Below are 27,864 nucleotides of genomic sequence, written 5' to 3'. Positions count from 1 at the left end.
GAGCAGTGGAGAAGAAGTCTGGGGAATTATATTAAATAATGGATAGTTCTCTTTTGCAATTGCCTTTGCCAACAAACAAGGAGAGCGAGAAACACCCAAAACAGATGATATTGAATAACATGGTAATGCAGAAAATTAAAAGAGCCACCTTTGGGCCAAGAAGCACTGAGAGTAAAGTATAATCAGATGTAGTGGCAAAGAGATTTTATGTGTTTTTGAACCTACAATACATCACATCATAATGCATGAGGCTGCAGCATGACTGATTTACATAATGTGAAACAAGGGATTTCATCTGTTACTAAACAACATGATAAAACTATGACAAATGCACCGCTTATTGTCAAGGGTGCTTATAGCCCTTCACGCAGCCAACTTCTGCTCATTTTGCAAACAAACGAATAAAGCACATTATTTTAAAGAGCCTAAGTTCTTTTACCCCAAAGCATTGGAAATATTTCTGACTAAAACTGAGGGAAAAAAATGTCAGCAGCATTTAAAAATCTCATGTAAGACTACAATTCTTAATGGTCACTTCTTCAATTGTCAACTTCTTCCCAGAGGAGCAAAGTCATGAATTCTTAATTTCACCACATTGAGAGATTTTTTTCTGGTGGGGAGGAGGCAGAGATTTGTGGATTCAAGTTCTCTAATTTTAGCTCATTTTGGCTCAGTGTGCCTGAAGTCTACATCACAGAGTTTCATTTTGTGAGTTTATGGAAATGATACTGTTAGACTTTGGCAATTGGAAAGACCAATAAATTCTGCTTAGATTCTGATTTATATTGAGAAAAAAAAAGAAATGTAGCGTTCAATTTCCAAGAATGAAGATGTATCTGAGAATAAGTCTCATTGCAGAGTTTTATAGTGCCCTAGGAGATACCTATAAATGATTCATTGAAAAATTATTCTGTGATTTGTAATTAAATCAAGATATTTCTGCCACTTCTATATTTTATTAAATTTTCTGTCTTACTTGCCAGTGACGTTGGTTTGAGACTAATGTTAGAAGTATTACACACATACCAAATCATTTCTAAATCTGAAAGGCAAAACAGTCATTAAAAAGATAAATTTTAAATTGAACAGTATTTGCAATGAATATGGACTTATCCCTTCTCCACGTTTTCAAAGAGAAATCTGAAAATTAAGCTAAGAAATCAAACTTGACAAATGGAAGATATTTTGTGTTTTTGTTACTATGAGCCCCAAAAGCACGAGCTCAGCTTTAAACTATGTACTTCATTGTATCACACAGAGCAATTTAACAAAGTATATGAAGGCCAATAGGCTCTGACTTATGAAAATACACCTTTTAGCTGAAACCAAAATTAATTCTTGAGCTAAAATTTCTCCCCGCTAGGGTGCACATATAATATATGACATTTAATCATAATCTAAAATGAGAAGCCACTAGAAATTGGCTTGGTTATGAGTTTAGTCAATTATAGATAAGATCATAGAAGCCATGGAGATGGATAGTTTTATTTTATTTTTCACAACTTCCCTACAAAATTAAAGGTCTGATCACCTTTATGTTTACACTGACTTAAAAGAGGTGGTTTTTTGTTAACTATACAAATCATTCAGTAAAACTTTCCCGATTAAATCGGAAATGGTACTAAGTCACTTAAGAATACAACATGCCAGCTGGTGAAACGGTGGCTCAGTGGCAGAGTTCTCACCTGCCAGGCTGGAGACCCGGGTTTGATTCCCAGTGCCTGCCCATGTCAAAAAAATAAGAATAAAACATTCCCTTCAGCTGACTGTTTTTTTCACAGACAGGGCATTGAAAGTAAAAGATATGACAAAAACCATCCTACACATAAGCCTATAGATGAGAAAATGGACAATAATGTGTATTATCAATATTTTATGTGTATGCCCCTTAACAGAGTAACTCTTTTTAGATGATCCTAAATAAATAGTAGCACATGTTTACAATTCTAAATAAAGGTATTTATTGAAACTTTTTCTCTAAGAGCAAAAAAAGTATAAATAAATTTCTATCGATAGAGGCTAAATAAATTATGGTACTGACCTGCCATAAAGCAGTATGCCTTCTCCTCTACCCCCCCCCCCCAATGAGGACGTCAGGGTATCAGTTTTGTAATACTGCTGTAACAAATTGCCACAAACTTAGTGGTGTAAAACAATTCAAATATATTTTCTATACAGGCAAGAAGCCAAAACTGGGTCCTATTGGCCTAAACTCGACGTGTCGCTCCTTCTGGAGGCTCTAGGGTGGAATTTGTTTCCCTGCCTTGGCCAGCGCCCGCAGGCTGTCAGCATTCTTTGGGCCATGGGCCCCTCCCTCTTCAAAGCCAGCCGCAGAGCATCTTCCAATCTCTCTCTGACTCTGACCTCTGGGCCACGAATAAGGGCAATTTGGTATAGAAATAAAAACTGCAGTCAGAACCTTCCTGCATAATACAGAAGACAGAAACATATTCCTTACACCTCCTGTCTTTGACCACCTGGTTCCTCCTTAGATATTTGTACTAGAATTAAAGTAACAGCTATTGTAAATGAGTGTGTACTCTGAGTCAAGCACTAGTCTAAATTCTTCACGAATATCACCGCTACTGAATCAGATATCTGGCAAAGTAGGTCTCATCGTTCCCACTTTATAGACAAAAAGTCTACGGGTCAGTGAGACTAAACAATATGCCCAGGTTTTAGTGGACTAGCTGGGATTAAAACCTGTGCCCGTCTGTGAGTCTTAGTATCCAGTATTTTTTCCATCAGAACATAAATCTTTGATCATTAGACGTTTTTTGTTAAATTTCCAATCAAGTTTCAACATTCCTTTGAGTATGAAGTCCTTTCTAACACAGCCTTCTGTATTTAATTTTGCTGTTCCTTTTGTCAGTCTTAATCACTGCCACCCATTTTATTTTCTTGTCAGTTTTCTACCCGCAAACATACTTAGTTAGAAAATGAAACGAAATAAGAGCTAAATTAACCTGAGAGGAAAGAACAATCAGCTGATTTATAAATGCTTTGAAAATGTTAGTATATTTGACTATTTCAAAAAGTGCATTGCTTTTTCCCTCTTCCTTTTCATTGTGTCATTACAGATCCAAAAGACTAACAGAATTTAAGAGGCAAACTGGCCCAGAATGAATTATACAAAGCAGACTTACATTCGTTCAAACAAATAAAACATTTTACGTTTCAATATTTTATTGAACTCCTCAGTGAACTTACAGTAAAAAATCTCGGGGTAAAAAAGTTGACATCAGTAAATAAATTTTCATTGACTATAGATAACTAGCAGAAATAAAAAAAAATATTTTTCACAATTCCCTCATGTCAAAAATTTTACGTGGCATTTTCTCAACCAAATTAAGCAGTATTAAAATGCAAGTATTATAAGTACTACTTTACATACGAGAAAAATTGTGTGTATGTAGGATCTGTAACACGTGTAAACTCACTTAACAAAGAATTGGATCCTCAGTATCATATTTCATGACTGCTGGATTCCAGGGTCAGTGCTACCTTAACCTGTTCATAATAATACTGCTAGTAATATTTAGTACATTAAACCTTAATCCCATAAAATTTCTCAATCATTAGAGAATATCTTCAGCAATAATACACAATTTTTATATTGTGTATTAAAATAATCTTCCTAAAATTATCTCCCTAAAATAATCCTAAAATAATCTGGGAAGGAATAAGAATTTTAGAAAAAGAAATGTGAATTTTAACCATGAGTTGACAAAGCTATCAATGTAAAACTAGATATTATATAATGATATTATAAAAGCACCTCTGATAGTATCTTCTACAAGATAAGTTTGCAGAGGATTTTATGCAACCATTTACATTTGAAAAAATACATTGAATGTTCACTATATGCCAGGTAATATGGTAATAATCATATCATTTATCCTGTGCTATTATCCATATTTTATTCATGATAATGAGATGCAGAGAGATTAATTAATTCATTAATCAGCCAAAGATCATCAACTGGTAATTGGAAAAACAGAGGTCATGTCCATTTGTTCATCAAATTTTATCAATTTCTCCTATTTAGTCTCTCTCTGTCTTCATTAAGAATAAAGCCTACACAAATATTTTTCATGTGGACAACTGTGACAATCTCCTAAGTAGGTGACGGACATCAGTCTTACTCTATTTTTACACTATTCTCCATAATGCAGCCAGAATGTCCATATTTTTTAACACAATTCTAATTACATCAACTCCTTGCAGAAATATATAAAATGACTTTTTGCTGCTCTTACATGAAGACAAAAAGTCTTATTTTGGCATATAAGGTCCTGCATACTTTGCATTTAATAATAATTATAAATATTAAATTATATAAATTTATAACAATTTGCCTTTAATAAAATGCGCATAATTTAAGAGAGCAGATGTACAAACTCATGTACTCAAATCAAGCTACAGAATATCTGTATATGTACATGTACATCATTTCCACAGACGTTCCACTCATGTCTCCCCATCCTTCAACCAGGAAATATCTGACATCTCTATCAACATACATTAATTTTGCCTGCTCTAGAACGTCATATAAATGGAATTATCCTTCCAATTTCTCATTTTGTCAGGCTGCTTTCATTCTGCGTAATGTTTTTGATAAGTCTTCGTGTTCTGCATTCAACAGTTGTTTGCACCTTTTTGTTGGTAAAGAGTATTCAATTGCTGCATATGCAACAATATCTCCATTAACTAGTAGATGGACATGGAAGTTATTTCTAATTTTTGGAAATTATGAATAAGGTTGCTGTAGACATTCAAATAAAAGTTTTTCTGTGGAAGCATTTTCAGTTTCTCTTTCATAAATACTTAGAAGCTGAATTACTGTGTTAGATGAATGTTTAACTGTCAACTGGTACAACTGGTTTTTCAGAGTGGTTGAACCATGTTGCACCCTCCAACAATCTAGGAGTGTTTCACAGCCTCACCATCATTGAGTATTTTCATTTTTAAAATTGTAGCAATGGAAGTGGAAGTAGATTTCACATTTTCTTAACGATTAATGATGTTGAACATCTCTGCCTACGGAGATGCATTTTTCTTCTTTTTTTGTTATTAAGTTGTAAGAGTTTTATATATTTAGAAATGTGCCATGGATTCTTGCTACATGAATAGCTATGCTTTATAAACTCTCTGCAAATACTGACAGCCAATACCGAGTCATGACTCTTAGGGAAAAGGCAGGGTTAGGTTACTTTTGTGTCTTTGGTCATAACTTTTTCACCAACTAATCAATATGTAACTATGTCTTATGTGTGCTTCTGTTTAAAGACACCTTATTTAATATATGTTGTTAATTCATTAACATCAACCTCACACCCATAGCCTGTAACCCATGCCTGCGTGGAGCTTATCTAACACACATATTTTCTCCAACAGCCTTCTTGCACCTAAGGATACCAGACAGCAGTTCAACACTCTATTGGGGGGCTACTTTAAACAGGGAACTCGCCCACAAAAGAACAAAAATGCAAGAAATGTGTCACTATCTATACTATAAAAAAGACACTTATTTGCGGTATGAGAGGTGAATCAAGAAGGCAGAACATTGCTTTGTTCATCATCAGCTGGGAAGATGCACATTAGGCAATTCAAATACTTAGTTGCATTGCACTTGTCCACAAATGACCATGAACACACAACGAATATTGATTTGAAGATTACAAAAAAATTTCAGCATGTAGTTAAATTTGCAAGTACAGAATCCATGAATAATAAGAATTAACAATATTATGTATGTGCACACACACAAACATATACATCATGAAACAAGCCATTTATAAGGTATATGTATAGCAATTATTTTCTCCAATTCTGGTTCTTGAGCTCTCGTTTTCATATCAATGTCCTTGCTTTTTTATTTTTTTCTGAATGGGCAGGCACCAGGAATCTAACCAGGCAAAAATTTTGCCTGCTGAGTCATTCTTTCAACAAGAGATGGTTTTAATTATAAGGAAGTCCAAGTTACCATTTTTATCTTTTTGTTTATTAGAGCTCTTTTCGATATGCTATCTAAGAAATCTGTGTCATCTCTATGCTCATGAAGAATTTTTTTCTGTTATTTCCTAAAAGTTTTAGCTTTCATGTTTAAGCCTATGATCTATTATGAATTAATGTCACATATAGTGCTATGTAGAGGTTGAAATTCATTTTTTTTCACATAGGTATCCAAATGTTCTAGTACCATTTGATGAATAAACTACCTTTACATCATTGAATTATGTTTGTGACTTTATTGAAAATGAATTAACTAACTAAATATATATATATGGGGTTATATCTAGACTTTTTCTACTGTTTCATGATGTATATGTTTGCATGTCTTGACCACTGTGCTGGTTTGAAAGGATGTATGTCCCCTAGAAAAGCCATGTTTTAATCAAGATCCCATTTCACAAAGGCAGAATAATCCCTATTTAATACGGTATGTTTGAAACTGTAATCAGATCATCTCCCTGGAGATGTGATATAATAAAGACTGGTTGTTAAACTGGATTAGGTGATGATATGTCTCCACCCATCTGGGTGGGTCTTGATAAGTTTCTGGAGTCCTATAAAAGAGGAAAATTTTGGAGAATGAGTGATTCAGAGAGAGCAGAGCAGAACAACACAGTTGCGAGAAGCAGAGTCCACCAGTCAGCGACCTTTGGAGATGAAGAAGGAAAATGCCTCCCGGGGAGCTTCATGGAACAGGAAGCCTGGAGAAGAAGCTAGCAAATGATGCTGTGCTTGCCATGTGCCCTTCTAGAGGAGAAAGGAACCCTGACTGTGTTCATCATGTGCCTTTCCAGATGAGAGAGAAACTCTGACTGTGTTCGCCATGTGCCCTTCCACTTAAGAAAGAAACCGTGAACTTCATCAGCCTTCTTGAACCAAAGTATCTTTCCCTGGATGCCTTTGATTGGACATTTCTATAGACTTGTTTAATTGGGACATTTTCTCGGCCTTATAACTGTAAACTAGCAACTTCTTAAATTACCCTTTTTAAGAGTCATTCCATTTCTGGTATATTGCATTCCAACAGCCAGCAAACTAGAACAACTACTGAACTTGTATAATAATTTTTGAAATCAAATAAAATCCAACAAATACATTCTTTTCCAAAATTGTTTTGACTCTTCTAGATCCTTTGCATTTGCATGTAAATACTAGAATCAGCTCTAAGCAAAGTCTTAAGAAATTTTGATTTGGACTGTCTCAAACCTATAAAGTAATTTAGAAAGAATAAGATATCTGAATAACATTTTCTTCCAAAGAGTAAATAGTTATATACATCTTTAATTTCTTTCAGTAGTTCTTTATGGTTTTCTTTAGAGGTTATGCACAAGTTTTGTTAAAATTACTCTTAAGTGGTGTCTGGTTTTGGAAGTTGCAATTTTTTTTCCAGTATTCACTGCCAGTTGACTTTTATAAGTTGACTTTACATTCTGTGACCTTCCAAAATCCAATGAAAAATTCTAGCAAGTATTTTTTTTGCTAGATCTCTTAGAATTTACTTTGCATTGATTCATACCATTTATAAAGAACAAGAGTTTTTTCTTCTTTCTTCCCAATATTCATACCTATCCTTTCATTTTCTTGCCTTATTGTACTGGCTTGATACTCGGAATAATAGTGAATAGAAGTGACAGTCTGGACATCCTTGTCTTGCTCCCAGCCTTACAGAGAAAACCTTCACGTTCTCACCAGTAAAAAAGACGTTCGCTGTAGATTTTTCTGTAGATACCCTTTCTTATACTAAGAAAGTACCCTTAAGAAATCAATATCAATTCTTGGTTGATAAGGATTCTTGTGTGTGTTTTACTTTATCATATTAGAGATATACCATGCGCCTAGGTCTGTAAGTCATTGATTTTCATCAAATTTGAGAACATTTCTGCCATTTTTTTCTTCAAATAAACTTTATTAACTGTTCTTACTCTCTTCTTCAATTACAACTATAATAATCTTCTAAATCCAACATCTAGGTCATCTTAGGGTCAGCTCCTATTGACTAATTCTTTCCTTGACCTCATTTTCCTGTTCCTTTGTTGGGCTAATTGTTATCAAGTTCTAGACAATGTGGGTGATATATTGTGGAGACTATGAATTCAGCTTCCTCTGAAGATTGCTGACTCTTGTTTCGTGTGGAAGTTAAATCACTAGCTAGTCACCCTGAACTTTTTTATGTGTGAGTTTCTTCTTTGGCAGAGAGGATCAATGAAAAGACCAAGCTATTTCCCAAACCCTTCTAAATTGGTGGGACTCAACATGCCAACTGTCTCTCCTAACAATCTTGTTGCAGAGTGTTTTCAGGTTTTGTTAGGGCAGGTCAAGAGAAGGCATTTCCCTGGGGCATGGTGCTTCTTATTAAGGCACTACCTTTTTCTTTTCTCAGCAAAATGACAGAACTGATGGCAAGGTGTTAATAAGATTGTTCCACTCTTGCGGCCTAAAATCGCTTCATCTTAAATCTGTTTTTCAATCTAAACTCCATAGCAGCAGCACACTGGAAAACTTTGGGCAGTCTCTTGCAGTATATATTCCAACAAGACCTTGCCAAGTTCTTGCAAATGATCCCCACATGGGCTTCTGAGCACCTCTGCCTTTATAGCACTCTTTTCTCTGGTGTGCTGCTCCACAGAATCAAGACATTCCAGCTGCTCTAATCTCTCATTTCTGCCTCCAAACATCAGCAGGACCACTCTGCTCTAACACGATTCTAGCTTGCTGCACTAGATGAGAAATGGTCCTCAAGTAAAAAGGTAGGTTGACTGTGGGACTCACCTACTAAATTTCCCTTCTTCCAGAGATTTCAATTGCCTGTTGTCCAATGACCTGACGCAGTAGCTTTATATATAATTCTACTTTATGGTTGTTTATCACAGGAGGGGCAAGTCCAGTGTCAGCAGGACACAGTTAAAAGTGGATGCCCAGATTGTATAAGACTTTTGTTCATCTTTATGAATGATTTATAACTAGTGTGGCTTTAATATGATTCATTATCAAGAAGCTATCATTAATTCAAGAGACATTACAGAAACTTAAGTTTACATGTATAAATATGTTCCTGCATATTAAATACCAACAATATTGATACTAAAGTTAAATCGCTAGTGCACAATGAATGCTGAATTATCATTCATTTTTACTAACCCTGAGCAACACAAATTTATAAACAATTACAAACATTGAGTACTCATACAGGGTACATTGTTGCTCACTGTGTCAGCTTATATATTTATATATTCTGCCTAATGTTGTATTATATGTTTGTGAGTCATGCAGACATTCACAATGCAGCAGACCAGCTAGGGATGTAATTGAAACTGTTTTCTCAAACAGTTTGTCAATTACTGATTTAACGTATTGGATTACTTTAAATGGTGATAGCAGAAAAATATACAGTTGTATGGTCATCTTCTGAAGCTACACAAGAATTTACCTGAGTTTGAACTTACCATTTTCAATGTCTGTGTCCTATACATCAAAAATCAAAGAGGAAATTTTTTTAAAAAATTAACCCACTAAATGTTTTGTCTGTTCAGAAATGAATAATCACAAAAATGGGACAGAAACTCTGGACTAAAAATGTCATGCTAAATGATGCATGGAATTAACAGCATTGCCATCAAATTTAAAATGTTCTTTAACTGGTTTTAGAAAATTTACCTTGTTATAAGTATAGCTGCATCCACTGAAGTCATGTCTTCTCCCCAATTCGTTGACATTTCTAAATGTATATCATTCTTTTTGCCAAATTCTTCATGTTGCCACTTACAAAAACTCTCTAGCATTTTCTCTCCATGGTGCCCAATATATAAATCTGCCTGCAAAAGGAGATATTTCACCTCAAGGCAAATCATTCTCATCATACAAACAATTAAAAGCTGAGGGAACTTCTTGAATTACTAAAGCAGACTGTTGGCCAGGGCATTAATGAGGACCTGGAAAACACTCAGGTTTGATTTAGCCTGAATTGAAAATCTTAAAGTGTGGTGAATGTGCAATGTTGCAACACGTGTCTAATGCTTTTCTGAAAAAGGAGATGCAATGGAACTTTAAGAAGGTGCAACTTTTAGATTTGAAGAACTCGTTATTTCTACAATTTAAAAATAATGTTTTCAAAATGTACATCAAACAGCATGCCAAAATGTTGGTGCATAGAATAGTCTTTATTTGCAATGAATTGAAGATAAGAAAAAGTTATAAAAATGCATGTAGAAATAAGAAACTAAAAGTAGCATTAAAAAATCTTTCATTCTGGCAAGTCAAGTCTTGCTTTCATGATCTTTGGAAACTGAAGACATGCCACTTTTGGAATAAAAAACTGAGGTATTAACCAAAACTAGAGACCAGTTTTATGTATTCTTTAAGTGACTCAGTATATATTTCTGACTTTTAAGTCAGTAAAAGGTATGTCCCTAACATTCCCTTTACTCAAAAATAGACGAACATAATTTCTCACCCACTTAATCGAAAAACAAAAAACTCAAGACTTTCTTACTGGAGTTTCATGGAGCAGAATGAGCTTTATCACACGAAGATTGACCTGCACACCAAGACTCTTGTGTTGGAAGAGGTTAAACACCTAAAAAGAAAATTTAAAATTCTAAAATGAAACTGAAAACATCTTAACCTTTTAAAAGTCCAGATATGGGAGAAGTTTCAACTTAGCTGAGAACACCAGTAAGAACATTTACATTATTTAAAAATTAGCTTAGGGTGCACGGGTAGTTGAGTGGTTAGAATGCCCGCCTTCCATGCAGGAGACCCAGGTTCGATTCCTGGACCATGCACCCCAAAAAACGTAATTAGCTTAATAAGCAATAATGCCTTGGCTAATTCATTTTAGATACTAAGAAATTTAGACCTCAATTCTGTGAGAGATTTACTGCAACTCTGACAGTCCAGGCATCTCGCTGGGAATGGGAGGGAAGGTTGGCCCTGTTCATTATGCTGCACCCAGGGATTTGCAGTAACTAAACCCTATTTTGTTGCATGCACAAACATGTCAACACCTTCCTTTCTTCTGAGAACATATCCTGCTCTTTCCACCTCCTGATATATTCCCCAGGGTCCTTTTCTTCCCCAAGCCTGGCTGCTCCACGGGAACACTTTCCAAAGCGGCACCCTTCAATGATGCCCATGAAAACAAACTCACAGGCTGTTGCTGCTCGAGAGATTTAACCCCTCCTTATGACCAGTTTTCCCAAAATGTGGTATGTGTACCAATGCTAAAAAGCAAGGTAAAAATCTTCATGTGGTACCTTGGTTTTTTTTAATTTAGTAATTATTAAATTTGTATAGAAAATATGTAACTTGTACACCAAACCTATCATTTCAGCAATATTACTTGGAAGAGAACCAAGCTGGGGAGTCTACATTACAACACGGCTGCAGGATTCTGGTTCAGTGTTCAGGTGATATAGACAGAAATGACCATCCACCAAAAAAGCAGCCAAATGATAGCAAAAAAGTAACAAAACATGCTTATTCCTTTAGTCAGTGGTTCTTAACCCTGACTTATACAGCAACTGGATTTAGAAATGGACATTTGCAATTGGCTTTTATTCCTATTTACTCCCCACTGGGAACCATCCCTCACTACCCTCTTCCAATACTGCTTTGAACTAGGGTCACCCAGCACAGTATGCAATTAAGGCCAAGTTGATAGTAAGCATCTGTAAGGCACTGGATTCAAACTAGATTACTGCAGCCCATAAACTGTCTCCTGAAGTGAGCTATATGAGAGTCAGCTGCTGAAACTTACCCGATTAGTTTACACCTGACACTCAATTTTACATTCTAATGTAAGAGATCAATGTATTACCACCCCCTCATCTTCGTTCCACCTCATAACTGATCTACAGTGCTTTTCTTGGGGTCACGCAAACACTGAATAGTACGACATTTCTGTTAATTTAATTAAACAGCCTTTTAAAAAAGAGTGAAGAAAGCACAAAAAAAAGAGTGTAAAGCATAATTCGTTTTGCCACATCAAAACTAAAAATGAGGGGTTCTTTTGTCTGTTTTTTATTAGAAGATAGGAATCATTTTCATATCTCTTGAGATGGTTCTGATTGGTATATCTACAGCATGTTTTACGGCTGTTCAAAAAAAGAGAGAGAAAGGAAGAGTAATGAGTTAATTTTTAAAGAACTTCATTATAAATACTCACACATTTCTTCCTTAGAGTTTTCTTGAAAAAATTCCAAGCGCACTTTAAAGTTTGCCTACCATATTTAAGATGGTTAGAATGAATCTCCTGGCTGCATCTGCTCCGTGATAGGAAACCATTGCTGGGTCTGCAACCACTACAGTTTCTATGTTGTATTCTTGAGGTAGTTTGTATGAATATCGTTTCCCTCTTCCGCTTTCTGATATTTTTTTAGTTCTAGGTCTTCCTTTGTCTGCAACAGAGAAATGACTTTTTAAATCCATATCCACCTTGGCAAAGTGAATATTAATCGTTCTTTTTTTTCAATAAACTAGGAAATGTTTATGGAACACTGACATGGGCTGATGGTGGAATGATGAGCAGAAACAATCAAGCTCCCTACACACCTGTAATCTAAAAGGGCATGCAGCTTTGCACTGTGGCTTTATCATCAGACAGACCTAACTTCTGCCATTTGCTAGCTTTGTCGTTTAGGGAAACTAGCATTACCTAATTGGTCTCAGTTTCCACATTTATAAAACAGATACTAATATCTATTTTCTGGAGTTGTTGACAGTTTATAACAAGATCACATTTGCAGAATTTCCAGCACAGAGCTCCATACAAAAAAAAAAGTTTAATAATTAAGAGATACTGCCCATTCTTTTGATTTACATGTAAGTTTGTGAACTGACTTCCCCACACATCCGAATTCCATGTAGAGGCTGCAACTACTAAATCATTATGGATGGGTTACACTACATCTCGCTTGCATTCTCATCTGGATCATGTACAAATCATGGCCTTAGGGTAATTAAGGTTTCTCAAACAGGGCCAAAGACAAGCAATGATCGTAACTAAAAATATTTCTAAATTTGACTACATAAAAATTAAGAACTTCCACTTATCAAAAGATGCCACTGACAGAGTAAAAATCAGGCCAAAGTGGGAGAAGATATTTGCATTACTTTTCCAAACTAAAGAACTACCCTGTATCAATCACAAGTAACCCTGTAGGCAAAACGGGCAAAGAATATGGATGGTCATTTCTCACAAAAAGAATATCCAAGTGGATAATTAGCATATGAGAAAGTATTAAAAACCATTAATATTTTGGGAGATATACATTAAAACCACAATCAGTTAAATGAATTATAACCCTAAGAATGGCTAAAATTAAAGAGACTGACTATACCAAGAAAAAATGAGAATGTGGGGACAAGCAGAAGTCTCATACACTACAGCTGGGTATATAAATTTAGATAAACATTTTGAAAAACTGATAAACAGTATCTATTAAAGCAGAACAGACGCATACCCAATAATCAATAAGTTTGCTCTTAAATATACAACCATCAGAAATACAAACATTTGCACATCAAATGACCCAAAATTTTCACAGGATCCCAATTCTCAGTAGCTTAAATGACCATCAATAGTGTACTAATGAGGTTGTCCCTATTCATAAATGGAATACTACACAGAAATAAAAGAGAACCAGCTATTGCAACACGCAAAAAATGAACGAATTTCAAAAACATGATGTTGAAAAGAGAATCCAATCACAAAAGAATATATGACGTATGATTCCATTCATAGAAAGATAAAAAAAAAAACAGGAAGAGTAACACGTGATGTTAGAAGTCAGGACAGTGAATATCTTGGAGAAGGGAAGTTAGGACCTAGGAGTGAACACAAGGGAGACACTTGCGGTGCTGGTGTTTTCTATATTCTGAGCTGGGTGATGGCTGCATGGGTTTGTTCATTTGGGTAAAATTCAATGATTGGATACATCATTTGTGAACTTTCCTATATGGGCGTTGTGCTTCAATAATGAATTTATAGTTTTAACTGCCTTATTTACATACCATAAAAACGCACTCATTTTAACTGTACAATTTAATTAGTTTTAAGAAATTTATATACTTGAGCAACCATCACCACAATCCATTGTTAGGTCAGCTGTCATTTATCTCCTTGCCATCTGTCAAAATTTTGTTGATATCCCCCAACTTCTGTCATCCACCTTTCCCAAATTCATTGTATTCATTAGAAGGCATCTTTTATATTTCTTTACGATTATTTCAGTGGCGTCTCTGGAAGTGGGGATATAACTATGTGTCCAATTAGTGATATTTTACTGGAACTCTCTAACTTCGTTTTCAGTTTAGCGATAGGTATTCTCATAAATCTTGTTCATCTTCCTGGCTTCTGATAAATTCCTTTTCTTGAGTCTTATTCCAGGTGCCTTGGCTTTGGCTCACCAATTCAATTCAATTATATTTTGCTAACCCCCTATTTCACCTTCCTTGACATCTTTGCATGCTTCTGGTATTAATTTGTCTCTTTGGATTCTTAACCTGCTAGTTATTCTCTAGTACTGACTGCTAGGTCGAACTAACTCAACTCTGAGATCTAAAATGAATTTTCTTCTATCAGCATTGCCATAAACTTCCCCGGTCTCAGCTATACCCATAATTTACTGCTTCTCATTTTTCTAGCCCTGAAAGAGATTAAAATCTATTAACTCACAAACTTTTATCCAAATACGGAATAGAGTCTATTCGCCCAGTCAACCAAAATGTTACAAAAACAAATGTAAATGTTCTTTTAATGAAAATAAGCATTATATCATTAAACACAGTAGTGCAAAAAGACAAAAAAACAACTTACAAGCAGTCGTCTGAAACACAATCACTATAGTTAAAAGTAAACTTTATGGATCCACATATAGAACCAGCAGTTAAACAACAGCAAATACGCTGCCAAAGGACAAAATAGGAAACTGGTTTTATTTGTATCTTGAGATCCATAACAGGAATTAAGTTTGCAGTTCCTTCTAATTGTGATTTCAATCCTCCTACAGATATATATATATATATATATATTAGTACCATATGATACAAATTTTTGATAACTATAGAATAGGGAACATTCTTACAAGTAAATAAGAGAGATACATCTTGGCAGGGTCAATACACATTAAACTGATAATGAGAAATTTCAATATTTATATCCATTCCTGGCAACTCTCCAAGAGGAGTATGTCATTGACACTGAAAGGAAATGAGCAACTCTGAGCAATATCTATCCCATATTCACCAAGTACAGCAGTGATAGCTTATCACCACTGTAGAGTTCTCCCAAGCAAATGAGAGCAATATGGATGCATCCAAAAGCTAAAAAATGAAATCAACTTTTCTGCTTGGACACTTTTTCTACACTCAGTCTTATTTTCTCTGTTATCCCCTTTCCATCTTCAGATTCTAGGTAAGATGCTGTGACATGCTGCTGTGTCCAGCAATACCCATTTTCTGTTTCTGTCCTTTAGTAAGAGAGCCCACTCCCCTGCCTTCTCTGCAGCTAGGTGCGTGGCTACCCATCCATAACCATTTCTCAATCTAATGTTCAGCTGGTCTGACTCTGTGAAAGTACTGAAAATCTGAATATGAGCAGAACGGGCCATGTGCAACTTCTGGGTCACTCTTTAAAAGAATATCGCTTGTCTTCTACTTTCTCTCTTTCCTTCACCTCTTTGGTTAGAATCCAGACAAAGTGCAGGGAGCTAAAGTGGACGCTGCAGAAGATAACACTTTGGGGAGCAGGCAAATGGTAAGATAAAAGAACCTTTGGGACTAGACTTGAACTTTTAGGCTCACTGCTCCACTCTCAGAAAGTTAAGATCCTGTGTCCTGAGTCTTTCCTGGTTCTCATCTTGCTATGATACAATTGGTGATTTACCAGTGTTTCTAAGACAATAAACTATTCTCCTCTTAAAACAGGAACTCTGCATTCTTATGAGGCAACTGTCATGCTAATGCTCCAAATAAAGGAGCCAAGGTTCAAAGGTTAAGGGAATGGCCCGGGAAAACCCAGCTGGGTCTGCGACTGGAGCTTGGGCTTGTTCCCAGACCTTCCAGTTCTCAGCTGCAGGTGCCTTCTCCTCTACATTATCATTTAATGAAAGACCCCAATAAAATCATTGTAATATGAAGGCCTCTGTTTGGAAAACATAATAATGCAATCAGTACGTATAAACATAATATACCTAAGGCATTAAAATGACAAAACTGAATAATAATGCAGGAACCAAATTGATATCAAGAAACTTTTAAGGTTCCATCTTGCAAACACAAAATATTATTACATTATGCAAAAGAGAATCATGTTATTAATATGTTAATGCATAGAGCTAAACTAAGAAAAGAAGAGCTAAAGTTTGACATGGTAAAAGAAAATGAGAATTTTATTTCATGGAATGCCCATTTTATAATTTTGAAAAACTCTGTACCCTTAAAAATATCTGAAAAGTCATCAAGCTGCTCATGGCTTAGGACTGCTTGCAAGTATATGTTAAGTCCCTGAACTAAGTAGGTCAACATTAATCTGTAACAGTCATGCCAAAAGCAAAAGCACTTCTCAGAAATTTTATGAACAATGTTTGCAGAAATATGAATCATGGAGTCGTGCTCTTTGAGCCTATTAAAATTAAGAATTTTCTAGAAAGCTTTCCTCCATGCATAACGGCATGCAAAGCCTGCTTTGTGTCATCAGTGCACATGAGTAATTAGAACAGCTGGAACTTACTATGGCTCAAAAGTTGGAGAGTGCAGATTTTTAGTACAACTCCAAGCAATCTCCTCAAATGAACTAAATCCAAGTTGATTTTTTTATTGTTACATAATACAAAAGCTTTTCTTGTGCTCGTTCACAACGTCATGACGTGTGTCCAGCTGTCCTTATCTCCTTTATTTCTAGGGCTCTTAGAATAGACAGAGAGATGTGTCATGTTTATCTGGCCTTGATAGTGAGCACTGAACCATGTGGCACAGCAAATGGACTCAACCACCTCTGACCTGTATCATGAGTTTTCACAAAAGGAAACAGAAAGTCTAAATTAATTTGAAATAAATACATTCTAGACAGAAACACACTGTCATTCTTCCTGAATCTGAACACCCCAAACAAGTGATGATGTGAACACCCTCTGGCCTCTGCAAATATTTACTTGTTTCCATAATTCATGTACGTAAACCAGGTTCAGATACTGCAACGAGTATTAAAATGGGTATTCTGGCACTCGTTACCGGAATTCAATTTCAAATGTGCAAGGCCAATTTTAAAGCCCTTAAGTACACCAGAAATCTTCGATTAAAAATTGTATTTCTTCAGACTCTAATTGGAACTATTTTCTCAAATCAGTGAATATTCGCTGAGATGACTGGAGTAGGTGTCTACATGTTTTTCCTAGGGAAACATCTTTTTTTTTTTTTTCTTTTCTGAATGTTGACTATGACTTTCGGATCTTACTTGTGTCATGGAAATCACTCATTTTCCTTACCTTTCTTGGAAATGCCACAGATTCTTGCCTAAAGGAAGTAAGGAAGTATACAAAATAGTTATTTCCCACAGATTTGTGTGATGAATTGGCAGATACATAGAGTCAGGGATTTAAGAGCTGGGAACACTTATGGGCCTTTCAAATCCCGGACTTAAGAGACCCTAATACGGTGAAAAGAAAAATCGATGATACAAATGTCTCTATTTTTCTGCTCATTTTCACCTCTAAGATGAGGTCTTCTTGGGTTAAAAAATAAAAATAAGAAGAAAAAGAAGAGGAGGAGGCTTCCATTATCATAAAGAGATAATGGCGATGTCCTCACAGAGGAGGACTAAAATATGGATCTGCTCTCACAGGGTTTGGACTCAGTGACCTGGAATTCTCTCAGTGTCCTCTTTATTCCAGTGAAGGGAACTGTATCCCATGGGACACACGTCACAATTCAAGAAGGGTCTGAAACATGCCATAAATTAATCTCTGGAGCCCATCAGAGTTCCCACTTTGGGGCACTGAAACGTCGTGTGCAACAGAGAACGAAAAGAAAGTCTAAAATGGATAAACTCAACTTCGATCAGCCAATGACTTGAAATGAAAGAAGGTGATAAAGATGAGAAAGAGAGAGAAAGGGACTCTGTTACAGGCGTCATCTCACACTGCACGTTCGGTTCAGTCCTTTCTGGAGAAGGTATTACCTGAGATGACACTGCAGTACCGGCTGTTAGGTGCTGGCTTTTCTGGGACTTTTTCCTCCATGGACCTTTTCTGCCTATAGACTCGGTGTGGGTGACCCGTTATGGCCACTGTATCATTGAGTGGCTCAATAAATATGAAATCCTCATTGATCTGTATAAATCCCATCTGGAATACATAACAGGAAAAGATACATAAGAAATAGCACTTAAGGAGATTACTTTCTAAGTTCCCTTATACACACACTGTTTCTCTTTCTCATGTGCACAGCCTTCCAGGGAAGCTATTTTAGCAACCCCACTTGTATGGTAACTATCATCCACTTTATTACTTCGTCTTTATGTACTTTATTAGCCTAGTATAAACTTCATTTAGTCAGTCTTAGCCTGTGTGGGTGGGAGGCGAGTTGCCAATAACAGACGCACAGTAAGAATTCTGGAATGTTAAAAGTTCATTCTGGGAGACCCATGGGCCCACTTACATGTTCAGCATGTACAAAAAGAGCGCGGGACAGTTTTTAATCGCACACACCACACGGTCTAAAGTTCTCAACAATCGTTATTTCATAAAGTGAGTCGCATAATCTATCGAGGCAAGGGTAGGAGAAACAGCATTGAAATTAATAAATAAAATATTCTTAACGCCTACTGCTAGACACTCAAAAGAAGAACGTTTGGACATTAGAGTAAAAATGAAGCATCATTTCTCTAAACAAGTTGCATTTCACATAGTGCCACATGTTTCATTTGTGAACAGAGGGTTAAAACTGTGAAATTTGCATTATAAATGGGAAAGTTTTCCACATGGAAGAACACTATAAGACTTGATTTTTTATAAATTTTGATCAGTTTTCTCAACCATAATCTATATATATATATATATAAATCACATATATTTGACTTTATTTCATATTATTTCTCTAGTAAATATTTGTGAAGAAATTATTCCCTAAAATCTGCTAATATCAAAGTTACTAATAACTTCCGCATCAACCATATACAAGTTATGTATGGTTCATTTTAACTTGACACACATATAACTAACACAATAATAATATAATTATTTCTTTAGATACAGTAATTCTATTAAATTGCAAAATTAAGGGAAAAATTTACCCAGAAAAAATGCATATGTCTTCCCCAGAAATCAAGAAGTCTTTAATTCTGTATTGATTATTAGAATGTATTGCATCTTCAACACAGAAAGGCCAGGGACTGTCTATGATGTATATCATTTACTTGTTCAGTACTGACATTATAAGACAATTTAAGATTAAATCTAAAAATCCTCATTACTTCCATTTTATTGACTATTTATATAACTAGTGAAAGTCTAAAGATCTAAAATATGGTTCTCCTTTCCTCCCTCTTTCCACCTTCCTTCCCTCTCTTCTCTCTCTTTTATATGTACACACACATATGCACACACATTTGGCAGTTTAATAACAATACACTTTATAATATTTAATTGCATTTTTCATATAAATTTTAATGAACAAGAACAGATTATGGATTTGATTATTGTTGACAACCCACAATTAGGACGCATTTGCTTTAGTACAAATATTGTCCTCTCAATTTTAGAATGAACAATTTCAAGGAAAGAAAATATGTGAATGAATATGGTACAATGCATTATCTAAATAAATTTCGAACTATGTTTTCCACCCAGATTGCTTATTATTTTTTTCAGAATGATTTTAATGAGACACTTCATGCCAATATCTGCAAATAAAGTTATAATAGCTGTTCCTACCTTATTTCACCATGTGCATTTTTTCACATAGTAGCATCTGTTCTCTGGACATTTAAATTTATGATTTGATTTGACAACTTAGCAAGAATTTCAGTATTTTGCAATTTACCACTGCTTATATGAAAATAAACTACCAGTAATTTCTTTTCTTATTGGTTCCAATATTGTATTTTTCTTCATTCAGTTGCCTCTGTGCATCTTAAAACAATCAATAGATTTCCCTGTGGGTGTATTGACATGCCACAGCTTCTCATCACAACATAAAACATGATTTGGTCTAAGGGCAAGGATGTTTATAGATTGTAGCTTCAATTCACTAAATACAAATTGTTCATTTCTTCATATTCAAATTAATTAGGGCCTATTATGTAAGTGGATTCTAAAGCTATAATCTAAGCCTACCTAAAATAACCTAGATGGAACAGAAAGCAATGTGACACTGTCCACTTTTGCTCCCACTTCTCCTGGGACCCTATTTCACTTCCACTGCCTCACCTCCTGCTCAGCTACATGACTGAGGTCCTGCAATAAGTATCCCCAGTTTCCTCTCCATTCTTCCATGCTTCTTTATTGAAATTTTCTTTATTTACCAGAACCTTCATCTTCTAGGTGAACTTTCAGTGGATTGGCTGAAGGAATATCTGAGGCTTGAATAAACAAATATTTATTGACCACGCAACAAGTTCTGAGTAGTTTAAGAGGCAGTGATCAACTCCTGTTTTAAAATATAACATATCACAAGAACTAAATATAGTAGTGCTAAAGGACGTGAGGAAGGCAACAGATAATTATACTTTCAGGATATGAGGAAGGTCTTGAGGGATAAAACGGGAGCAAGATTGCCCCCCGGGAAAGGAAGCATTATGAGAAAGAGCAAAATGGATATGGAGCCCTGGCCTGAGCAGGGAGTTGGGAAAACACAGCCAATAAATTAAGGTCAATCCATAAACTGCAAAATATCAAATGAGAATTTTTTGATAGGTAAGAGAAAATCAATGTCTTAGGATGATTAGTCTACTGTCTGACAATAAGGCAGATTAGAGAATTAATGAGATGCTAGAAGGAGCACATTTGTTTTATTTCTAAACAGTGGTAATAGAAGTTGTTGGCAGGATCCAGCATAAGCATATGCTTGTAAAAAGATTGTAGGCAAATATTTGAGTTCTACATGATCTGAACGTCTCTGCAAGTTTGGCTTTATTTTCTAATGTATTTTCTTACATGGTAATGTTATAATGTACATTTTATTAAGTAAATAAGAGCATTATACAGTTTAAAATGTAAGCATAATATAAGGCTTGCCATCAATTATAGTGCAACACTCTTTGTTTTATGCTTTATTCAAATAAATTATCATTTCGATATTGCTATAGATGGGAATGATTTGTCACACATTGCTGTATTTGTTATCTACATATAAATTTGTGTGAAAATACCCTCTGACATCATCTCTATCCTTTTGTTTTGTCATTGTAAGACAGGCTTCTTGACTCAACCCATTCACTGTTTCTTCTTTATGTCAATGAGGATAAACTCCGAACCCTTAGTGGAAATACATAAGAATTTTTATGATAAACTCTCTCCTACTTCGTCAGCTTTATTTTGGCTACTAAAACTTCAAACACAACCACACCAAACAAATTTTAATTGTGCTGGCAAATTTGTATTTTAGCATACTCCATAATGACTTTCAATTGCATGGTCACGCATAGGTACCCTGCACACACAGTCCTCTCTTTTCCAAATGTCACTGTTGGTGCAAAGAGGTATCAGTTCTTCAAAAGTCAAGCAGACCTCCTCTCTCCAAAGGAAGTAACCACTGCATTCCCCCCACCTCTGTGCTGTGCACTTTCCATTACTGCACCAATTAAGTTATTTGTGGTTATTGCTCTCACGTCTGATTAGACCAGAGGCTACTAGAGGGAAGGGTCTGGGCATAGCCCATTTCATGCCTTCTATACTGCACATGGGCCTAATGCATGCCAGTTGGTCAAGGAATGTTGCCTTTAAGTCAATATGTTCTTGCTCTAAAGACTGTCTGTTTGCTCTACTTGCAACTCCATCTGGGGGATGGGGGTGAATATTTTTATCTCCCCACTCAGGTATTTCCATTAGTTGGTGTGCTGGTTTGAAAGGATGTATGGACCCTAGAAAAGCCATGTTTTAATCAAAAGCCCATTTCGTAAAGGCAGAATAACCCCTATTCAATACTGCATGTTTGGATCTGTAATTAGATCATCTCCCTGAAGATGTAACCCAACCAAGAGTGGTTGTTAAGCTGGATTAGGTGACGACATGTCTCCACCCATTTGGGTGCATCTTGATTAGTTTCTGGAGTCCTATGAAAGAGAAAACATTTTGGAGAATGAAGGAGATTCAGAGAGCAGAACAGAATGACATAGTCACAAGAAGCAGAGCCCACCAGTCAGTGACCTTTGGAGATAAAGAAGGAAAATGCCTCCCAGGGAGCTTCAGGAAACAGGAAGCCAGGAGAAGAAGCTGGCATATGATCGTGCTCGCCTTGTGCCCTTCCAGCTGAGAGAGAAGCCCTAACTGTGTTCACCATGTGCCTTCTCACTTGAGAGAGAAACCCTGAACTTCATCAGCCTTCTTGAACCAAAGTATCTTTCTCTGGATCCCTTTGATTGGACATTTCTATAGACTTGTTTTAATTGGGACATTTTCTCGGTCTTAGAACTGTAAACTAGCAACTTATTAAATTCCCCTTTTAAAAAAGCAGTTGTTCCTGGTATATTGCATTCCAGCAGCTAGCAAACTAGAACAGTTGGTTTCCTTGTGCGTCTCCAGTTTCGTCTTTAGGAACAGCCTTGCTGTGACTACCATGTTAACTTAATACCTTTTCCTTTTATTTTTCTGCCAAAGGGCTTCAGAAAGAATTATAGAATTGCAATGGTAGAAGGAAACTTAGAAATCATATGGCCATCACCAGAGTTTTTCAATTTAAAAAAGCTGAGCAATGTTGCATGAGTTCCAGGGAGGCTGAGTCTGGACTGGGCTCTAGGTCTCCCAAGTCCCAAATTAATGTTTGGTCTCAACACAGCCCTCTGTGCTTCCCTGCTACCTACCTTTCTTCTACACCTAGCTTATCTCCCCATGGACTACAGAAATTGTTCCGAAGTCACCCACCATTTCCTTTCTGCGTTCTTTATTCTCCTCCCTGTGGCATGTGGCCCTTGGCCATTTTTCTCCACTAATATTGTATTGCCCTAGCGCTCTTCATCTCTAACAGCTGTTTCTGTTTCCTTAATCAGGCCATGGTTCTCATTTCAAGACACATGTGTGGCCAGCAGTGGTTGCCTGCAGTTATCACTCTCTTCAATGCAGATGATTATCAACTCACAGTAGAACACTCAAGCGCCACTCTCCTCTTCTGCTACTTCTTAGTACCGCACTTCACTTGTATCCTTTTTCTCCTCAAACCAGCACCTCCTAAGTCTGTGCCTGTTTATGACTCTGCCATTTTTTCTATATACATGGTATAAAAATATATACAGTCCTCTACGCTTTCCTTTTCAAACATATTTTAAAACATTTATAAGAAAACAATAGTTAGTATGCTAAGTGCTTTACATTATTATGTAACTTAAGCAGCAAATTTGGCAGATACATGCTAATTTCACAGTGTTACAGTTGAAAACTTGAGTTTCGTGATGACTTACTGTGTTCTAAGGTCACAAACTGAGTACATATTTAAGACAAGATGCGAACCAGAGACTGTGTGGCTTCAGCACGTGCTGCCTTTTTGTGAGGGTAACTGAGAAGGACGAGGTTTGCCATCTGACTGTCACGCCAGCCAACCCTCAGCTTTTTAGCAGTTTGCCCTATGGATCTGACATCAAGCATACCACCTCACAGAGGGGAGATTTCCAAAATGTGACCTTCATGGCCAGGCCAGACCCTACCCCGCAGCAAACAGGAGATAAAAATACTGCATTGAAGGCTCTAGATTTTATCTGAGGCTGACTGGTTTTTGTTTTGTTTTGTTCTGTGTTTTTCTGTGATCAGTCTTAGTTGCCAAGGGCACTCTGGTCTTTGGAGTGGGCTGGAGGCTTCTTCCCCAGAACTTCTTCAATGGTAGACGCCTAATAATTCTCCCATGGCAGACTTGGGAGACTATTCCAGGGCTCTATGCTTTCTCTTTCTCCCTTTTTCTTCTATTCTCTATTTTCTTTCTTAAAATGCATTCTAACCACAAAACCAGAATTATTCCATTATGGAACATTTGTAAAATATAATTAAAACAAAAAGAAAGCATCCCAAATGCCACCATATAGAATAATTTTTATATGTAAGTATTTACATATTTCTTCCCAGTCTATTAAAATATGCATGTATATATATATATGTTACATACATGTGAGTATGTATAGATATACATATATATATGAGTTTTATATAATACTTAGTTTTCTCCACTGAAAAATAGCTATAAACAATCTTTATAAGTCTGGTTTTTAATTGCTCAATAATAGCTTACACTCTAAATATATCATAATTTTTTTAGTTGTTCATTCATTTAATCCTTTATCCAGGGAAGTGCTGCCCAGCTTTCACGCTGTACGGCCAGCGTCCTAGTGCCCGAATGCAGCAGAGAACAAAGCTAGCAAAGGGCCGTCCCCAGCTCCTACTCCAAGAGGGCAGATGGTGCTCCTTTGACTTAACTGCCTCAAAATTACGTGTATATTTGCTTCACAACTCTTTGTTAAGGTTTAGATTGATCGTTTATGCACTTATTTGTCTCTGTGTTCTATTTCGTAATTAAAAAGAAAAATTAAAAAGCAGCCTACAAGTATAAAACCAGATCCATAAGGCCAAGCAGAAGCAGGAAGGGACCCCCAGGAGAACAGGAGTTCACCCTCTTCAAAGGACAAGTGTGAAATCCCCAGAACTGTGGATGTCTCCCAAGAACCCGCAAAACGCCCCTGGACAAGAGCCCATTTTAAACACCTGTCAAGGAGCCAGCCGACGGGACCCTCAGCCTCCCCCGGCCCAAGAGCGTGGAGTGGAGGCATGGAAGTCCAGCTGGGAAACTAAAGAGGACTTTGATCTCAGCTCCCCTTTGTCATGCCTGTGGTCAGCTCTAGGAAAGCCTGAATATATATACAGAGTGTGGCAGAGAAATTTGAACTGGACCTGAGCATGGAGAGTTTGATGATAATGGAGATGAATGATTTTAATTACTCAACAGAGACTTCTGGGGGCTAAACTTTCCAGGGAACTTTTCGTAACTAAGAGTGAACATCAGAAGACCCAGAAAAAACACTTGTTTTGCTATGACATTCCTTGAGTCCTGTTTACTCAATAAAAAGTGATAAACGTATAATATGATTTCAGATAGTGTGAGTGCTTGAGGCAGGTAGGGAGCGAGTGGGGTTGGCCTTTTGGGGTGACATCTGAGCAGAGATTGGAGTATAAGAAGGGGCCAGGCCACGTCTCCAGAACAGTATTCCAGGTAGAGGGAAAAGCAAAGGTCCTGGACGGCAGCAGGCTTAATGGCTCGGGACAAGCAAAGAGAACAGTGATGTAAGGGGGTGGTTGTTAGAGAGGCAGCCAGGGGTATTTCACCGCAGCTTCAACTTATTTGATTCATATTCAGAATCACACTCTGATGAAAGTTCACTCTTTATATGTTTTTTTAGAACCATCTATCTTTCCCTGTACAGATTTTACCGTGAGGGCTTCAGGATGGCCTCTTGTGTTACCTTCATCTAATGCAGTCATGTTTGTTTTATGCAATAAATACAGTGGAACAGACGGCACTCCTACAAAAGAAAACATATGGTTTTTCTCCTATTTCCTTAAAAACCATTGCCTTCTTCTGTCTTTCCCCCCAACACCTGAAACAGATACGGATTTAAAAACAATTTCAGAAATGTTACTTTTTAACTCGACTAAATGATTTTTAAAAAATCACAAGTATGATAATAATAATAAGTAGTAGCTACTCTCTGGCCTCTCTGTTGAAGTGAAAAAGAAATGGGACAGACTGGTGAAGCAGGCAGTGAATGCCCAATCCTAACATTTAGTTGTCCCAGGTGATTCATTTTTCACATGTTATCTCTTTTCTATTTCTCTTTTTATTATATTTGGACTCCTTTTTGTTCAGATCAAGAAAAGCTATTGATCTTCAGAAACTTTCTTGCATCTATTCACCTTACTGTAATTTCTTACTGCTTATAATGAATTTTGAGTTAATTCTTTAGGATTTCAATGGGTTCTGTAAAGATACAAAAAAAAAACCCTGAGAAACAGTAAGAAAATTCCATTTTAAAGCGATTTTTTAGTTTATTAGCCAGTCTACCCAAAAGCGGTGACATTTAATTACGCTTCCTGCTAATTATTTAATGTTCATTGCAGATACATCAACTGAACATCTACTATGTGGCAGTATGTGAAGAACTTGGAATTCAAAGTAAAGGACAAATAGATTCCCCGCCTTCATGGACCTTATATGTTGGTGGGAAAGGCAGGAGAACTCAGCTATTTGGACAAATATACCTAAGAAATTATAAATTATGGAAACTATCATGAAAGAATCAAACAAGAGTCTGAGAGAAAAAAGGTGAAGGTTGAGCCAGTGGAGAGAGTGGCCACATAAGGTCTTACTAAACACGAAGTATCTGAAGTAAGACCTAAAGTGAGAAAAGGAGCCAGACATGCCCATGGGGTGCAGCTGGTGTCCGGATGGAGGAAAGAGTGCACAGCCTACGGAGCCCAGAGGTATGTGGAGGCACTGATTTGTCTTCATAAGAGTGTACACTCTTTAATTATTATTTTTCACAACTTAGGTTTTGAATTACATATATATATATCACAGTAAAAAATATATTTAACAAGAGATGAAAATAAAAAGTAAGTAATTTAGGTATATTACTTAGCGATATGGAGGCATGTGTCAGAAGAAATGCACTTGCTTTTGGGAAAGCAGAACTCAAGGATGGGAAGGAGGTGAGAAGGACATTTTATTTTCACCAATTCAATTCCTTTAGCAGGCATTAGATTTTTAGACAATGTGCATATACAATTTAGACAGCACACTAATTAAAAAAAATAGGGAAACAAGACTTTGGGAGGTTAGTGAAATAATCAAAGCAATAAGTGATGGTGTATTGTTGTAAAGTCTATCCATGAAGTAAACCTATAGACTTAGTTAAAGAATTGACGTGGATAATGAGACAGTGGCCAGAGTCATAGACAAACAGCAACAGCAGTTAAAACAGAATAGAGGGCTTGGCAGTGTCTCCTCCATGCAGGGAGAAAGGCCATGATAGAACATTTAGGTTTTCAGTGTAACAGGATGCTTCTGAAGGAGGATGGCATATCTGATAAAAATTCTGAAGGAAGACATCTTATCCTTCTTAGGAAAACTATCATAAGGTTACAGTTTGTAGTCAGCTATGATATCCCAAGTGAGAGACGATGACAGCTGGACTAGGGAAGTAACCGTGGATATGGAGAAAAATAAATACACCTGAGGTTTATTTTGGTCTTTCACCCAAACCAAACAGCAGCCATCCAAAGCTGTTAATTGTAGAGATGTTGAAGTCATAAGCGACCAAGAATACAGAAGAACTAGGATGGTTACAAAGTGTCTGGATTCAGTACTCAAGAAGAGGAGATAAGTGTCTGCCATTGAGATGCAAAAGTCGGGTGATGGGGATGAAACAAATTTTAGAAGCAGAGATTCAAAGTTTCCCATGGGAACTTATTAGATTTGAAATATCTGTGAGCATCTGTTTCAGTTTGCAAAAGCTGCCAGAATGCAATTTACCAGATAGGGATTGGCTTTTAAAAGGGTATTTATTAAGTTGCAAGTTACAATTCTAAGGCCATGAAAATGTCCAAATGAAGGCATGAACAAGGAGATGCCTTCACTCAAGAAAGGCTGATCAAGTCCGAG

The 27,864-nt window shown here is 36.5% G+C and overlaps 1 protein-coding gene across 1 annotated transcript in view; it reads right to left on the bottom strand.

Annotated features, from left to right (window-relative positions):
* Window positions 1-27,864, bottom strand: part of ADAMTS19 (ADAM metallopeptidase with thrombospondin type 1 motif 19) — a 253,116-nt gene that overhangs the window by 174,837 nt on the left and 50,415 nt on the right. The window contains exons 4-7 of the mRNA XM_077137955.1: window positions 18,191-18,356; window positions 12,238-12,410; window positions 10,505-10,588; window positions 9,670-9,827 (exon numbers count right to left, since the gene is read on the bottom strand). Of these exons, the coding sequence (XP_076994070.1) occupies window positions 9,670-9,827; window positions 10,505-10,588; window positions 12,238-12,410; window positions 18,191-18,356 (581 nt within the window). The remainder of the gene's footprint in view (window positions 1-9,669; window positions 9,828-10,504; window positions 10,589-12,237; window positions 12,411-18,190; window positions 18,357-27,864) is intronic.

This window comes from Tamandua tetradactyla, chromosome 20, assembly GCF_023851605.1.
Source record: "Tamandua tetradactyla isolate mTamTet1 chromosome 20, mTamTet1.pri, whole genome shotgun sequence".
NCBI classification, from domain to species: Eukaryota; Metazoa; Chordata; class Mammalia; order Pilosa; family Myrmecophagidae; genus Tamandua; species Tamandua tetradactyla.
Note: the sequence above shows the minus strand (reverse complement) of the source record. Positions and strands in the feature narration are given on the sequence as shown.